The following is a 17,102-nucleotide window of genomic DNA, read 5'->3' on the forward strand; positions in this document are numbered from 1 at the left end:
AGGGCATGATAGTTGGCTTCCTTCCCTCCCCTGAAGTGGCGAGACGATAGGCTGAGAGAGGCTTTTGTTGAAGCCAGCTTGGCAAATAAAGAATTGGCAGGAGTCTCCAAAGAGATGGAAACTGCCATGCTATAGGTTTGAACATCGATGGTTGATAGTTTAACATCTTCAATGTTTTTTTTTCCTCCTAGTGATTGTAATTTTTCCATTCTATGGTGGCTTTCTGATATTCACCACCATTGATGCTTTTCCTGTATTAGACCATTGTATTCTCTTCATGGGGTAGAATTCTCACACCACCGCTGCCACTGCTGGGTGCCCCCCCTCCCAAGAGACAATCGCAGTATTTTTCCGGAGGGGGATTAAAAAAAAAAAAGTGTACGATATTACTAATCCCCAGGGGCTAAAATGACATGGAATCTTGTCATATTAGCTTTTTAATATCAAGCTTGCCTTCACTCTTCTGTCAGTGGGGGTTCTCAGAAACCCCCATGTGAGTTACTTCCCCACCTTCACCCATGACACAATCAGAGCACCAATCCCTGGGAATAGGTGTTTTTTTACTTTTTTTTCTACAGTGATCAGCATCGGACAGACATGGCTAATCACACAGGCAGGGTCCCAGCACAGCTTTCTCTGTCAGCGTCAGGGAAAGTTGTGCAGGGGCGGGCACATCGCAGTGACCCCTGTGATTATGCTAAATGGGGATAACGTTATTATCACAGGGCTCACTGCTGAGTTTTTTGCTTTTATTGTTTTAGTGAATTTAGTGAAATACTTTGTATCAGACTCTAACAGCCCCCCCCCCCCACCCCAAAAAAAAAAGCACAGTTCTGAGACAATCAGGACAGTTTGGAGGTATGATTTGTAGATACAGAGATAGATATATCTATACTAGCTGAGGTACCTGGCGTGTTTCTTGTGCAATTAGCATTAATTGAAAATTATCTTTCTGTTGTTTTAAGCTTGACAGCTCTTCAAACAGACCCAGGAGGTGGCTGCCTGGTGTTGCTTAAAGTTCTCATCCAAATCCCTACAGCGGAAGGCCCCATGCCTATGATGTGACCAGCATACACCTCTCTGTGGTTGGCTCCCGGATCTGACCACGTTTTTTTTTAAACCCCATGTCCTCTACCCCCACTATGTTATGCCACATCTTGCTTCCCTGACCCGATTTGTGTCGTGGCGCGACCCCTTTTTGGCCCCTCAAAATCCCCACATTGTCAGGCTTCGAGGTCTTAGTGACTGTGAACCTAATCTGGACCCTACCAAGCCAAATCGGTCCAACAGTGTGCAAATGCATACCAGACAAACAAGCAGATAAGTCAAATCTCGCAACTTTTGAAACTCTACCGGCAGGACCTCTTTGTGCCCCCAAAAATTGGGGGCATGGCCTGGCAGTATGGGGGCGTGACCTATAAATTGTAGGACTCCTACAAGGCCACACCCTAATTTTGCTGCTGTGGGGGCATGGCGGCTATATGAGTTTATGGCCATGCACCCAGCCCCTGTGCCTGGAGTCACCCATTGTGCACTGCTCAGCGGGTGACTCCCAACTGTCCAACAGTGTGCAAATGCATACCGGACAAGAAGCAGGTAAGTCATACCTCCCAACTTTAGCAACTCTACCGACATGACCTCTGTGTGCGCCCAAAACGTGGGGGTGTGGCCTACAAATTGTATAACTCCCACAAGGTCACGCCCCTATTTGACCCTGTGGAGGCATGGCCAGCGGCTCTTTTGAGCTTCTGGCCATGCCCCCAGCCCCTCTGCTTGGTTGGGAAGTATGGATAAGTAATAACAGACGACAAATATGTAAGACATATATTATACATACACACATATATAGCTATATACACAGCACCCTTACCTCAGCCTCTCCAGGAGGGACACATTGCTCTGTTCCTGGCCTTCCCTGGCAATGTCTCCAGGAGCAGAGCATTGTCTCCCTGTAGCAGAGGGTCAGGTAGTCAGACATTATACACAGACAGCACACGAGGATGATATGGCAGGACAGCACCACACACACACACACACCGTAGCGCCATTGCGAGCTGCGCCGTGACGTCACGGCACTGAAGCCATGACGTGCGGGTGCAGGTACCGGCGATGACGCCGCCGCAGTGCGACACGGCGGCGCTACAGGGGGAGGAGGCAGTTATACGAGACTCCCGTCACGTCCCTCACAGTCACACACCGGCATTGCTTCAGCTCGCCTCAGTCGCGTGACGTAGGGGGCGAGGGGCAGGGTCTCCGCCATCTTGCGGCCCCGCCTCCTCCTCCTCCACACAGCCCATGCACGAGCTCCGATTCCCCAACCCTCCTCTTGTCGGAGACGGCAGCCAGGTAGGCAGCCGTGGTCCCGCCCAGCGCCTTACGCCATTGGCCGCGCTGCTGTCGCTCCTCCCCCCCAGCCCTCTCCCATTGGCCGGCACGCTCGGCCCAGGCCACGCCGCATCTTCGCCGCGCGCCGGAGGTAGCAGAGACTGGGCCAGAAAGCAGCGGCCTGCGAGAGCTCCCAGGCAGGGGATTGGCCGACCGTCGCCCCGCCTCTTCCCCCCTCAGCCGCCCGCTCCGATTGGCCGATCGCCGCTCCCCCCCTCCCCTCCAGCCCGTACGCGCGCAGTGTCGGTTGGAGCGAGAGTCAGGCGCGCGCGCTGCCGCTGTTGGTCTCCGTTCTCCCGGTAGCAGCAGCACCGGCAGCCCCCCCTCCCCGCCCGCCCGCACCGGAGCAGCTCTCCTCGGAATATGCTTAAGCAGCAGCAGCCGCCACCGCCTCAGGCCACCCGCAAACCTGCCGCAGCGACCATGGCGGTCTCCACGCCAGGAAGCGGCTCCCCGGGGAGCCCCAACGGCAGCCTCCCCCCGTCCGGGAGCCAGGAGCGAGTCGGAGCCGGAAGGTAAGCGGGATGTGCGGGGGTAATGCCTGATTACCGGCAGTGGGGAAAGCTCCGGCTGATTGATGGCTTCTGCGGCCAATGGAGCGGCAGCCGGGGAGGGGCGTGTCTCCCTGGGTCACATGGTCTGCTCGCCCCCCTCCCTGGCCTCCGCCGCAGTCTCAGCCGGTACCGGCTGCGCTTCACGAGCCCATCTGCGTGACGTCACGTGTACTGCCCGGCTGGAGCTCTGCCCTCTCCCCCTGTGCCCCCGATCTGCCCTCACTTACTCTACCCAGATCTATCCCTGTTCCCCCAGGTCTGCCACTGTCGCCACCTGTGCCCCCAATCTGCCCTCACCCACTGTACCCAGGTGTGCCCCTGCCGGTGTTGCCCCCTGTGCACCCAGGTGTGCCCCTGCCGGTGTTGCCCCCTTTGCACCCAGGTGTGCCCCTGCCGGTGTTGCCCCCTGTGCACCCAGGTGTGCCCCTGCCGGTGTTGCCCCCTGTGCACCCAGGTGTGCCCCTGCCGGTGTTGCCCCCTGTGCACCCAGATCTGTCCTTTCTCCTTGTGCACCCAGATTTGCCCTCTACCGCAGTGTCACCCCCTGTACATGATCTCCCCTCATTTCCTGCCAGTGTCACCCCCTGTACCTAGATCTGCCCTGCCAGTGTCACTCCCTGTACCCATATATGCCATCACTCCCTGTACACAGGTCTCTTTTCACCACATGGCACTGTCACCCCCAGTACCCAGACCTGCCTTCTACCCTGCCAGTGTCACCCTGTGCCCCCAGATCTGCCATCATCCCCTGTACCTTGATCTCCTCTCACCCCTGGCAGTGTCACCCTTTGTGCCCATATTTCCACTTGTCCCATGCCAGTGTCACTCCCAGTACCCAGATCCACCCTCACCCCCTGCAGGTGTCATCCCCTGTACCCAGATCTGCCCTGTCAATGTCACCCCGTGTACTCAGATCCAACCTCACCCCCAGTAAACAGAACTACCCATACCCTATGCCACCCCCCCCCCCTTCCCCTCCCCCGGTACTCACAAATGCCTCTCACCTTGTTCCACTGTACCCAGAACTGCCTGCGCTCCTGCCAGTATCTCTATCTGCAGTAATCCCCTACCAGCATCACTCCCCAGACATGTACAGTAATGACCTCAGTGACCCCTGCACCCAGATCTATGCTTGCCATGCCAGTGTGCCCCACCTCCAGATGTCCAGTCATTCTGTCTGTGTCCTCTGCACCCCAATATGCACTCGCCTGGGACAGTTCTACACCCAGCCATGCTGAGACTTTCCCAGTTTGCGCCATACCTAACTTTGTGTTTGCTATAGTTAGGTGATCACTGTACCCAGGTCTGCACAGATCAGCATTTGGTTGGGTTGGAAATCCCAGCACTCAGGGTAGGATACAGATGGCTAGAATTCCAACACATCCCCTACCTCTAATCTAATCTCTAAGTGACCCCCTGCCACAGTATAACCCTATACATTCGTGGCACAACATCCGTGGCCTGACCATACAACAGCATCACTCGCCAGTAATGTCTTACATTCAGCAACTCGTATACCCATATCTATGCTCACTGCATGCGATTGTTAATGCCTTGTGCACAAATCAATACATCCCTATGTTAAGAACTGCTGCCCACCTGAGATGTAGGGGCCACTGGATCGTAGGCCTATGGCTTCCTTCAGATGGTGCTGTTGCGGGAATCTGGTTAATCCTACCCCTGTAAATGTCCTGCTGGGGCAGAAGACACCACCCATAAAGGTCTAAGAGAATTTCTTTAATTAGTATCTTGCCCCCATTAAGCAATTAGTCGGTTTTGCTATATATAACATAAGGCACATCCATATCACAAATAATAATTCCTCTTCTACAACTGGATAGGAGGCAGATAGTGGAGTGGGGGGACGGGCGGCGATATTCTGACCTATCTAACAGCTTAGATCTTGGAGAGCTATAAGTACCAGCCTATCAGATCATAGCTACCAAGTTAAAGGCAGTGCTTTAACCCCTTGGGAGGTGCGCTGCCGCAGCGGGCTGTCCCAGAAATGTTCCTGGCATACCACTAATATGCAGTAAGTGCGCGCCAGTGGTATCCAGGTGTGCACCACCTCTAGAGCACTTGGTGTTCGTAAAAACAAACCTTCCCGGTCATTTTGGCAGCGCTAAACTAGCTGTTATGTAGTGGCCGCAGACAACCTACCGTGATGAGTAAGGGGTGTATTCAATCCTGGGGGAATTCCCTGGCCAGGTGAAAAATCGGCAAGAATTTGCAGATTCATGTTCAATCATGAGCGTTTTTACCCATTTTTGAGTGGTTTCACTTTTTTGGGGGGGGGATTGGGGTGGGCGAAAATGGCCGCGAATTCACCAAAATACCTGAATTTGGCAATTTTACTGATCCACGCAGTTTTCGACCATACTGAATTTTTCACCTGGGTTTTTGGGGTTTACTTAAATCACCGGCACTGTTCTGGAGATCGGCGAGAAGAACAATGATCACCCATGTGACCCCCTTACTTTGTACCCCCAGCTGGCTGCTCCATGTGCACGGCTTTTCAGCTGTGCCTACACAATGTGGTGACGCAGTGATATGTGTTGGGGGTTCTTTAGGACCCACCTGAGAGGCATCACAGGATCTGGGGGTGGCCCATTGAAGGTAACAGGTTAACGCTATCTGAAAGCAAAGCTTTGCGGGTCTTGTTTTATACCACCCCTAGAATACTGTGGGGATGGCTGGCTGAGATCCGATTAGTGCTCTCTGGATTAGTACATATAGTCAGACTTAATTCTGCTCCTTGATATCCAGGTAAGGCGTGTGGCTACTAGTGCTATACTAGTTCCCAGCCCATCAAAGCGATAGAACAACATAACAGTAATGTTAGTGCTGGAGTTTATAATTGCTCCATCTAGTGGTAGCCAGTGGGCATAACACTTGTATTGAGTGGTAGTGAGGAGCAGTGTTACCCTTTTATAATATAGGATTCGGGTAAGTATTCGGAGTTACTTTAAGGGAAAAGGGACTAGGAGCCCTGTTAGCAAGGGTAGTTCTAGAGCAGGCATGTCCAACGTTGGCCCTCCAGATGTTGTGAAACTACACATCCCAGCATGCTTTGCCACAGTTTTGCTATTAGAAAATGCTAAAATTATTGCAAAGCATGCTGGGATGTGTAGATTCACAACATCTGGAGGGCCAATGTTGGACATGCCTGTTTTAGAGCAAATGTGAGGGAGGGTCCTGTATGTAGGAGCTTACACAGTAAGAGGAGGGTCAGCAGCTGGAGAGGGAACTTGGTAGAAGAAGCAGGTCAAGAAAGCAGAGGAACATTGGGGTTTAGGAGGAGGGATATTAGGCATTCTCAGAGCAGGTAAGGAGCTGGCAAGAGGGAGTAAGTACCAGAGGAGAGGGGCAGAGACCTGAAGAGGAGGCAGAGAAATGGCAGAGGGCCATGGATAGAAATGACTAGAGGTGTAACAGTGGACTGGATTCTGAGGGGATGGGTATCCAGGTTGCGTTGGTGGGAGAATAGACCAGCTCAGAGCGGCCACAGAGGGATATGAAACGCATAACACAGGTGCATGTTATAAGAAGAGGACGGGACGCTGTGTGCCGTCCCCAAGGTCCCCCCTCACACGTGCTGAGACCACTACCATCATAGCAGCAATGCCTAGTGACTGGGTGCAGGGTGAGAGCCCCCTCTTGCTGCAGCAGTGACTGTAGGGAAAGGTGAGGTACCTGGGAGAGGCGGAGGTCCCAGTGGGCACAGCGGGGATGGAGTGTCTGGATAAGCAGGTTGGTGGCATTGGGAGTGGGCAAGGGGCTAGAACAGCCATGGTAAGCAATGGAACCAGGGACGATATAATTACCATTGTGTGTATATATCACATATATTGTGCTGACACGTTACACAGCGCTGTACGCCGATGGGACCATGACATAAACCGGAAACTAACACAAGGTGACATTGTGCGACTGGTCATGGATTAACGGATCGTCCGGGTTTTGCTCGACAATATCATGGACGACCACTAGGGGTCGACGGTGTCTAGTTAGACGTCTATACTTGGTTGTCTGCGTTTTCATAGACAGTGATGCTAGGTTGATGGGAGGAAAACATCGACAGGCACCTGGTCGGCAGTAGCAAGGTTGGCACAGGTTCCCGTCGATAGTTTCCTCCCATCGATCTAGCGTCACTGCCAATAACGCAGATGACTAAGGAGAGAGGTCTAACTAGACGCCATTCACCTGGTCAATCCGCTGTCCAGACACCATGTGGTCATGGGGTTACATTGGTACCAGTGCCCGCTGATGTTTCCTCACCCTGTAATGGGCGTACTATGGATTCTGTAGGAATGCTGCCACTAATTGGGCTGTATTCCTCTATCCCGGCAATTCAGGACCCTTTGTAAAGCGCAACGGAATAGATAAGAAACTGTTAATAAATAAATAATGTCTTCATTCTCCTCTATGGTAGCTGGTGCATTGCTAGATACAGGCACTGGGCCCCAGAGCAGGCAGTCACATGCTTACTATATTATCTGTGAGGGGTAGGCGGCCCAAGGAACTACATATCCCAGCATGCCCCAAACTGTGGCAGCCCGTGCTGGGAGGTGTCTGTCCCTGCTCTAAGCTGTAATGGAGCCATCCTGTTGCTAAGGGTTACCGCATGTCCATAGTTGCCTCTGCGCCAGCATTCACCGTTCAGGAATGTGCGGTCCGCAGTGCCCAGCTGGCCTTCATATACACCCTATTTGTGTATTCGGGCCACAGGCGTGAGGACACGGACTTTGACTTATGCTGCCACAGGTCACTCCCCATCTCTGTCCCCTTCCCAGCTGGTGTCGCACACTGCCCCTTTAAACCTGTTTAGTCTTCCCGATCCCCTGATCAAATGAAGACTTATATAGCAACACCACAAGATCCTACAGGATAACAATGACATTAAACACAAAATAACCCAAAAAACTAACTTCTGTATGTGCCAAAACAGGAATTCAGACGTGAAACGTGTAAAAGGCCAGTATTGTAGCATAGGACACCACGTCGGTGTTATACCCGCGTGCAGTTACATCCGGAGGTCATGGTAACATGTATGGGTGGATCACTGATGCCATACAGACCGGTAGTGCTGTACTAGGTCAGCCTGTAGCATAAGACACCTGGGCTGTCGGCAATAGCATCGGTGCCGCTGTCTTGTCCAGAGTGCTGGCGGCTCCGGGTATAGTGTGCAAATGTATATGCTTATATGTACGGGCTTGGTGGGTGCTCATCTGCCAAGTCTCCACTACGCTAGGACAGGCAGTCCTCGAATACTTTTATAGATCCAGATTGTGGGAATATTACTCAATTGGGAGAATCATCTAGGGAGCTAGAATGAACACTAGTATATATAGCTACACATGGGATACGTACACTGGGTTATGATGCTATATAAAGCCTTTATCCTAGTGTGAGACATAGCATGGAAACATTAGCCCCGAGATATAGGTGCAGACTCTGTAGTAATGTCAGCTATGCTGTCCGGGCCCTGGAGAGGACGATATATAGACCGATGTATCGCCAGTAACATACCATAGCATGTCAAAATGTTGAAGAGTTATTTTATGCCATGGGAACACATGTAAGCATGACGGGGTACATGATCTTAATGTGTACATACAGTAGCACATGCTGCTTTATCTATGACCGTCTCTGTTGCCCTAAAGCTTCTATCAGTGTAGCGTTACCCTTTCAAATATGATGCAGTTCCTCTTTTCTGCCAGGGGTGTTGCTGTCTCCTTTGGTGCGTCTACCACACTGGTCTGTATTGAGATACAGGCCACAATGTGATCGACACCACAGCAGACCGACACCCCAGGCTGGAAGGAGGAACTGCACATGTTTTGAAAGGTGCATGGGGGCCCCTGTAAGTCGCTGTTTTCTACTATTGCGCATCTGTTTATGTACTCTGCCAGGCACTGCAGAACCCTTGCTGCGCCCTGTAAAATATAATGATCTGTAAGTACAGGGACATTTTTGCAAATCGACAATACCATGCTGCACTGCAAGTGCAGAGAGTTAGATTTATGGGGTGTGTTCATACAGCCAGTATTTATCCTGCACAGAAACAAAATGACCCCCCTTCTCCAAATCTAACACTCTTGGACATGTTACACCTGCCATACCTTTCATACGTTAAATTGCATTTAATTATACAAATACACGAGATCTATTGGATCGATCAGTTTGGCGTATGTGGAGTAAGCACCAAGTTAATAATATATGATTTAGTGCAGGGGTAGCCAGCTCCAGTCATCAAGAGCTATCCAACAGGTCACATTTTCCAGACAACCTAGCTGCTGCACTCGTTACTCACTGACACATTTTAAAAGATCCACAGGTGGAGCCAATTACTTCACTTGGGATTCTGTGAGGAGATCTGGAAAACATTAACTGTTGGTAGCTCTCGAGGACTAGGGTTGGCTGTCCCAGATTTAGTGTTTATTGGATTATCTTGTAACATTGTTTGGGGTTCAAACCATTGTGGTCTTTGTAAACATTTTGGAATCTGCACTTTAGTTGTTGCTGACTAAATATCACTAATAACAAACTCCCGCCACAGCTTAGTACATAGACACCTATATATTGCACCTGTTATACCCAGTGGATGTTTTCTGAATTGTATCAAATTGATTATTGGTGAAGTATTGTTTTTTTTTGGGGGGGGGGGGGGGTCCCCTCTGTGTTTGTATTTTGGTTAGATCTCACTTGTACGCTAGTTCTGTTGTTCCGCGTTGGTCTTGTCACAATGTATTGGGCTTAGTACCGTGTACTATATATAGTGTTCCCTCTAAGCTTATTTTGCAGGGCGCTGCACCCTGCCCTTTTTGTGTGTGGCGCTGTACACCCATACGCTGCCCCCCACCATGCTAACATGCTGCTGAGAACTTTCAGTATGTGCCATCATGTGTAATGGGCATTATGGTGTGTGCCATCATGTGTAATGGGCATTATGGTGTGTGGTATAATGTGTAAGAGGCATTACAGTGTATGCCCTAATGTGTAGTTATCATTATTAGTGTTCATTCTAGCATGCAGTTCCTGTTCCCTGCCTGAGGTGTCGCTGTCTGCTGTAGTGCTTCTAGCACAGTGTGATCTGTATATCAACACTGATATGCAAACCAGATCTGTGCTGGAAACACCGCAGCAGACAGCCTCCATAAAATGGCCATTCCACCCATCACAGCGGGTCGCCAGAGTTAGGTATTAATCTCTTCGTTTTGCACGTACGTCATTAGTATTGCCTTGCGGATGCGCCGTTCGGTATTTGGTGGGGTGTTTTGATATCCCAGTCACTAGAGAGAGGGGCTTGATGTTCATTGACTGTTTTCATGAATGTCCCAACAGCCCGATTAGTGTTTGGTCCTAGAGGAGACCCTGGCGCGGGTGGTGTGGGAACCGAAGCTCTGTACTCAGAATCGCTTCAGATAAATGTTATATTTATCACAAAGGTGCCTGGCCCCAAATGTTGGTTCATCTATAAATATGTAATTGTCGTGTGAGTTGCACAATGATTTTATACATTTTTGTGCTTTTTTTTTTTTTAACGGCTGTTGTGAGCTGAGCTAGTCTGAGTGACCGGGCGTTTGTCAGGTGTCTACTGTTGTTGGTGGGATTCCAGTTCTAACCTAAAACCATGTAGTAATTTATTGATATCAGAGTTGGCATGAACACACGTACATGTGGGTTGGTACAGGGTAGGCCAAGTACACTTGATTTATGGTTGGTGCACATTGCTCGCTATGCAACGTTGCAGCAAGGTATGCACGTACCAGTCAGTTATATGGTTACCCCTTTCAGATCGCAAACACGGGTCGGACCAGGGTCTGGTTCTTTCACATTAAATCTGTGTCACTCATTATACAGAGGTCACTACGTCACCAATCTGGGTCCCAGGTGCGGTGGTAAAGGGACCTTAGTGTCTGGTAAGCCGCCTCATAGCAACGACAAATAGTTCATATGGCCTAGTGTATATGTACTATTGTGAGCCAACGGGAGCTAGCACATGTAACCTGGTGCATATTCATGAAGGATGGGACATAGTTCCCGGCTTTCTAGAAATCTTCCTGGTGTGTACAGGCATGGTCCAGGCTGAAGGGAATTGATGGCTAGATGTATGAAGCAGTGCTAAGGGAGAAGTGATAAAAGTGCCTGGTACTTTAGCATCGGCCAATCAGCTCCTGACTGTCCTGTTTTTAAACCCAGCCTATAACTTAACAGTCAGGAGCTGATTGGCCGGTGATAAATTACCAGACACTATCACTTCTCCCTTTTCACTGCTTCATACATCTACCCCTCTGTCTGACTGCGCAGGCGTGTAAGTAGGTGGGTGATTTGTGTGGTGGTTGAGGAAGCAGAACCCGCCCCCCCTTTTTTTTTTTTTTTTTTTTTTTAATCCCGGATTTATCGGAAAAATCTCCCCTCAGTCTCCGTCCCAGGATAGCTTTGTACACACGCATGGAACATGTGCATTGTACATCAGCATCATTTCTGACCCATTGGGTGCTGTTACGCTGGCAGTGAGTGGGTGTAATCCAATAAATAAGAGTTACATTGATTACACCATTGCTGGCGGGGGCTGGCTTGGATGAATTTGCTCTGGCCCGTAGTGTGGTGATCCAGTGACATTATAGAGATGTGTAACCCTTACTGCCCACAAAACTTCTCAGCCTAGATCTGGAAACTTCATGTTAGATCTCCCAGTAGATGTGAGTGGTTCAGCAGTGTGTGATTTGCTGGCGCTATACAGCGGATGGACATTACTACACATGATCCCAGCAGTGCATGATATGCTGGTGCTATACAGCGGATGGACATTACTACACGTGATCCCAGCAGTGTGTGATATGCTGGCGCTATACAGCGGATGGATATTACTACATGTGATCCCAACAGTGTGTGATATGCTGGTGCTATACAGCGGATGGACGTTACTACACATGATCCCAGTAGTGCGTGATTTGCTGGCGCTATACAGTGGATGGACGTTAGTACACATGATCCCAGCAGTACATGATGTTATGAGGGCAGGTAGTGCCCTGTAGTTAGATCTACCAGTAGATGTGAGTGGTTCAGCAGTGTGTGATATACCGGTGCTATACAGCGGGTGGACGTTACTACACGTAAACCCAGCAGTGGGTGGTGTTATGAGGGTAGGTAGTGCCCTGTACTAAGGTCAGGGGATTAGAACACCTGTGCAGCACAATCAAGGGACAGGATATGGGTCAGCGTTTAGCATTAAAGCCTCTGATCAATATTCATTGGGCTTTGTTTCTGTACATTAATCCCTGTTTTTCCATTACAGGGGCAGGAGCATAGTGAAGGGACTCCAGCCTCCGGTAAGTCATTCGCGTGTTTCCGCTAGTTCCTGATGTGTTGCTAAATGGGTTAGATGTAGTGTACAGCTTATGCTACACGGACCTGTTCACAGTATTGCCCAAAATATGGGAACTGGGAGGGCACCAGGCATATTAAGCGAAGGATTGGCCACCTCATTAATTAAGCATATGCGTAGTTAGGGGTTAGTGAGTATCCAGACTTTAGGTCAACCACGATTGGTTGATATGGTGAAATGGTTTGGTTGCAGCCATTCCCGTAGAAGGCACTGCAGCCTAGTCTCTCAGTTATTTGGTTTGTGCTTGTTCCCAGGTGAGTTTAGCTCTGCCTGCATCTGAGCCATTCAGTCGCCAAGCTCCCCAGTGGTCACATGATGGAGGAGGGGTTCATGCTGTGTTCTTTCCACTCTCCTGACTGCACTGTCATGTGACCAGTTGCCTTATTTGTCATGTGACACTTAGCAGTCACTGTGACTGTCCCCTTCAATAAAGGGAAAATAGAGTGCGGTGTTTACACATGATCAGCAAAGTGTTGTTGTGGGTTTTATTCCATAATGATTGTATTTATATGGTGCTCTCTCTCCAGTCAGTGTCAGTAACCTCAGTACTTGTGGTGGTATCTCTGGTTTGTGCCTTAATGTAGACCTGGGTGAGATTGCCGTTTTCTCAGTCAGTGCTAATAATGTTTTCTCTTTACTCCAGGTTTTTGAAGGCGTCTATAATAATTCTCGCATGCTGCATTTTTTAACTGCTGTGGTGGTAAGTAACAGGTTAAAATCTGATTATTCCCAATCTATGCTCAAGAGCGCAAACCTCCCCAAATTGACACAAGAACAAAATGAGGGCCTAACTGGTATAATAACGGAAGAGGAACTTACAGGGGTCCTAAAAACGCTCAAAGCAAATAAAGCTCCTGGCCCAGACGGGTTCACAGGATCCTATTACAAAATGCTTCATACCGAAATAACCCCCACCCTTCTGGAACTATATAATAATGTATATCAAAATAAACCCAACTACCCCTCCTTCACTTCTGCATACACTACATTAATACCAAAACCAAATAGAGATCCGCTCCGAGTAGACTCATACCGCCCAATAACGCTACTTAATGTAGACTTCAAAATTTTATCCAAAATCATAGCAAATAGGTTACAAAATATATTACCTGATTTATTAACCTCCCACCAGTTGGGCTTTGTGCGGGGACGCCACTCAGTCAAGGCCATTCGGACGGCCATCGCAGCAACAATAGCAGCGGTACAATCAAAAAACGCTGAGCATATGCTGCTAAGTTTAGACACACAGAGGGCGTTTGACACAGTGGCCTGGCCGCACTTGTTCCAAGTTCTGGAGACTAGAGGCTTTAATGAGGAATTCACAAAATTGATTCAATATTTTTACCAAAGCCCAATAACGACCCTATTGGTAAACGGGATGAGAAGTGCACCGGTGCAGATGCACCGAGGCACACGACAGGGCTGCCCCCTCTCCCCCCTCCTCTTTAATTTGTCTATAGACCCCCTTCTAAGAATGCTACAATCAACCGCAACATTCAAAGGTATCGAAATAGGGAATGAAGAGGTCAGGGTCTCTGCTTTCGCAGATGACTTGATGATATATATTGCCAATCCCAGAGAATCTCTACAAAAAATTTTAAAATTGCTAAAAGACTATGGGATTATATCAGGTTTTGAAATTAATTTGACAAAATCAATAGGTATGTACTTAACCCCTGGAATATCACACCCTAGATGGAGTACCCACCTACCCCTAAAATGGGCAACTTCGTACATAGTATATCTTGGGGTTAAACTCCCAAAAAATCCAGCAGACCTCTATAGAATCAATGTAACAGAGGCCATTAAAGTCACAGCCGCAGAATTAGAAAAATGGAAGACACTGTCTCTGTCATACTTGGGAAGAGCCAACTTAATTAAAATGACAACGTTCCCGCGACTTTTATATATATTACAATCTCTCCCTATTCTGTTAAACAATTCAGATGTCAATAAAATAAACAGCCTGTTCAGGAACTTTATATGGAAGGGGAAAAAACCCCGAATAGCATTAATAAAATTGCAACAACCAAAGATTAATGGGGGCGTGAACTTCCCCAGTGTTCAGTCATACAACTATGCGACCTTGTTGCGATTTTTGCGCGACTGGTTGCACAATGGAGAAACCTACGCTAACACGATTATCGAAAAGCAATTTTTACCAGAAGGTAATTTAATAAGCTTTCTCCATAAATTTGAGGCTGAGATCCCACAAAATATCAAGGACAATCCATTGTTGTGGACTACCTATAAATTATGGCATAAGCTGAGACACGCAAAATATTTAAATTCACACCACTCACTATTCTTAACGTTCGTGGGCAATGGAGACTTCCAGCATGGGGAGGCTGCCTTCCCCTTTACCCTGTTTAACAGAGAGGGAATCTCAAGTCTGAAAGACATTTGTGACCCCTCCCTAAATAAAGTACTAACCTTTCAACAGGCCTGCCAAAAATTCCCAATATTGAAAAAATTCCCCCTCGCCTACTTTCAAATGAGTCATTATGCGAAAATAACAATCAAACACCTTACAGACAGAGATTGGTATAACGACCTAGATGGTGTACTGAGAGCTAGTCCCGTAATCGAAAAGGCCATATCTATGCACTACAATTACCTTAGACCACTCATAGTACATGAGGACACAAGGTCAGGCGTGAAGCTGTGGCTAAGGGATTTCCCTGATTTATCATGTGAAATATTGCTAAAAGCCTTGATAAGCTCCTGTCGTATGTTGCCTGCGGCCCAATACCAAGAGCAATTCCTAAACCTTTTTCATAGAGCGTATTTTTCACCGCACAGACAGCTCCTGGCGGGAATGCCATCAGATGGGTCCTGCCCTCGTTGTGGTGAATCAGAGGCAGGGTTATTACACTGTCTCTGGGCATGCCCAATAACAAGAGGTTTCTGGCTGCAGGTGAGGAAATTCACGCTAGATAATTTAATAAACTACATTCCCTTTAATGCGGAGTGGGCCATATTTGGAATCATTCCTTCAGAACAGAGGGTGGCGAGGGGATGTAGAAAACTGGTGCTGGCTGTACAGGCAGCCGCTTGTAAAACAATTCTGCATGGTTGGGTGTCCACGCGGCCTCCTTCACTGGCACTCTTCAAAACTAAGCTCCACCACATCTTTCAGATGGATTGGTTGGAGACAACCTTAGATAAGGAAAAACGCACCCCAAAATTTTTTGAAACCTGGGAAAGTTACATTGTGACCCTACCAGCAGATTTTCAAAAGAGGATTCAAAACACCCTGCAACACACAGAGTGGTATGAGACAAGGAGGCTGCTGGGAGACCCCCCAATAGCGGTGGTCTAGACGAGGAGAATTCTTCGAATAAAGTTTGAATTATGAGAATGGGGTCATCATACTATTACCTTTAGCTGATGGGCTTGGGGGGATGGGGCCTCCAGTCACTCAAATAAATAATAAATAACAAATCACAAGAGACTTATTGGGGACTTTATATACTGTCTTTTAATGGAGAAGTGCGCGGAAGACATTTTGAATATTGTTAAGCAACAAGATAACGGAATTGTTTGATATGCAATGGAAAAAAATTGTATGATCACTATGTAAACTATGCAATGTTGCTGAAATGTTTGTTTTGCAATGCGATACACAATAAAAATAATTTAAAAAAAAAAAAAAAAAAAATCTGATTATTCCAGGTCTAATAACATGCAGTCCCTCAGCTACTGTAATGCAGTGATCGGATATGTTGATGCCAGTAGTGACTGTTACAGTGACAAGGTGCCCGGATCAGCCCCTGTAGCGAAGGCTCTCCTGTAACTGATGGGGGTTGTATGTTACAGTGACATGGTGCCCGGATTAGCCCCTGTAGCTAAGGCTCTCCTGTAACTGATGGGGGTTGTATGTTACAGTGACAAGGTGCCCGGATCAGCCCCTGTAGCGAAGGCTCTCCTGTAACTGATGGGGGTTGTATGTTACAGTGACAAGGTGCCCGGATTAGCCCCTGTAGCTAAGGCTCTCCTGTAACTGATGGGGGTTGTATGTTACAGTGACAAGGTGCCCGGATTAGCCCCTGTAGCTAAGGCTCTCCTGTAACTGATGGGGGTTGTATGTTACAGTGACAAGGTGCCCGGATTAGCCCCTGTAGCTAAGGCTCTCATGTAACTGATGGGGGTTGTATGTTACAGTGACAAGGTGCCCGGATTAGCCCCTGTAGCTAAGGCTCTCCTGTAACTGATGGGGGTTGTATGTTACAGTGACAAGGTGCCTGGATCAGCCCCTGTAGCTAAGGCTCTCCTGTAACTGATGGGGGTTGTATGTTAGTGACAAGGTGCCTGGATCAGCCCCTGTAGCGAAGGCTCTCATGTAACTGATGGGGGTTGTATGTTACAGTGACAAGGTGCCCGGATTAGCCCCTGTAGCTAAGGCTCTCCTGTAACTGATGGGGGTTGTATGTTACAGTAACAAGGTGCCCGGATTAGCCCCTGTAGCGAAGGCTCTCCTGTAACTGATGGGGGTTGTATGTTACAGTGACAAGGTGCCCGGATTAGCCCCTGTAGCTAAGGCTCTCCTGTAACTGATGGGGGTTGTATGTTACAGTGACAAGGTGCCCGGATTAGCCCCTGTAGCTAAGGCTCTCATGTAACTGATGGGGGTTGTATGTTACAGTGACAAGGTGCCCGGATTAGCCCCTGTAGCTAAGGCTCTCCTGTAACTGATGGGGGTTGTATGTTACAGTGACAAGGTGCCCGGATTAGCCCCTGTAGCTAAGGCTCTCATGTAACTGATGGGGGTT

The 17,102-nt window shown here is 48.6% G+C and overlaps 1 protein-coding gene across 1 annotated transcript in view; it reads left to right on the forward strand.

The window, feature by feature from the left end:
- Window positions 1-2,455: 2,455 nt before the first annotated feature.
- ATXN2L (ataxin 2 like) overlaps window positions 2,456-17,102 on the forward strand; it is a 30,623-nt gene continuing 15,976 nt past the window's right edge. The window contains exons 1-3 of the mRNA XM_083152547.1: window positions 2,456-2,900; window positions 12,241-12,274; window positions 12,974-13,030. Of these exons, the coding sequence (XP_083008673.1) occupies window positions 2,749-2,900; window positions 12,241-12,274; window positions 12,974-13,030 (243 nt within the window). The 5' untranslated portion in view covers window positions 2,456-2,748. The remainder of the gene's footprint in view (window positions 2,901-12,240; window positions 12,275-12,973; window positions 13,031-17,102) is intronic.

Source organism: Crinia signifera, chromosome 7 (genome assembly GCF_055691185.1).
Source record: "Crinia signifera chromosome 7, ASM5569118v1, whole genome shotgun sequence".
NCBI lineage: Eukaryota > Metazoa > Chordata > Amphibia > Anura > Myobatrachidae > Crinia > Crinia signifera.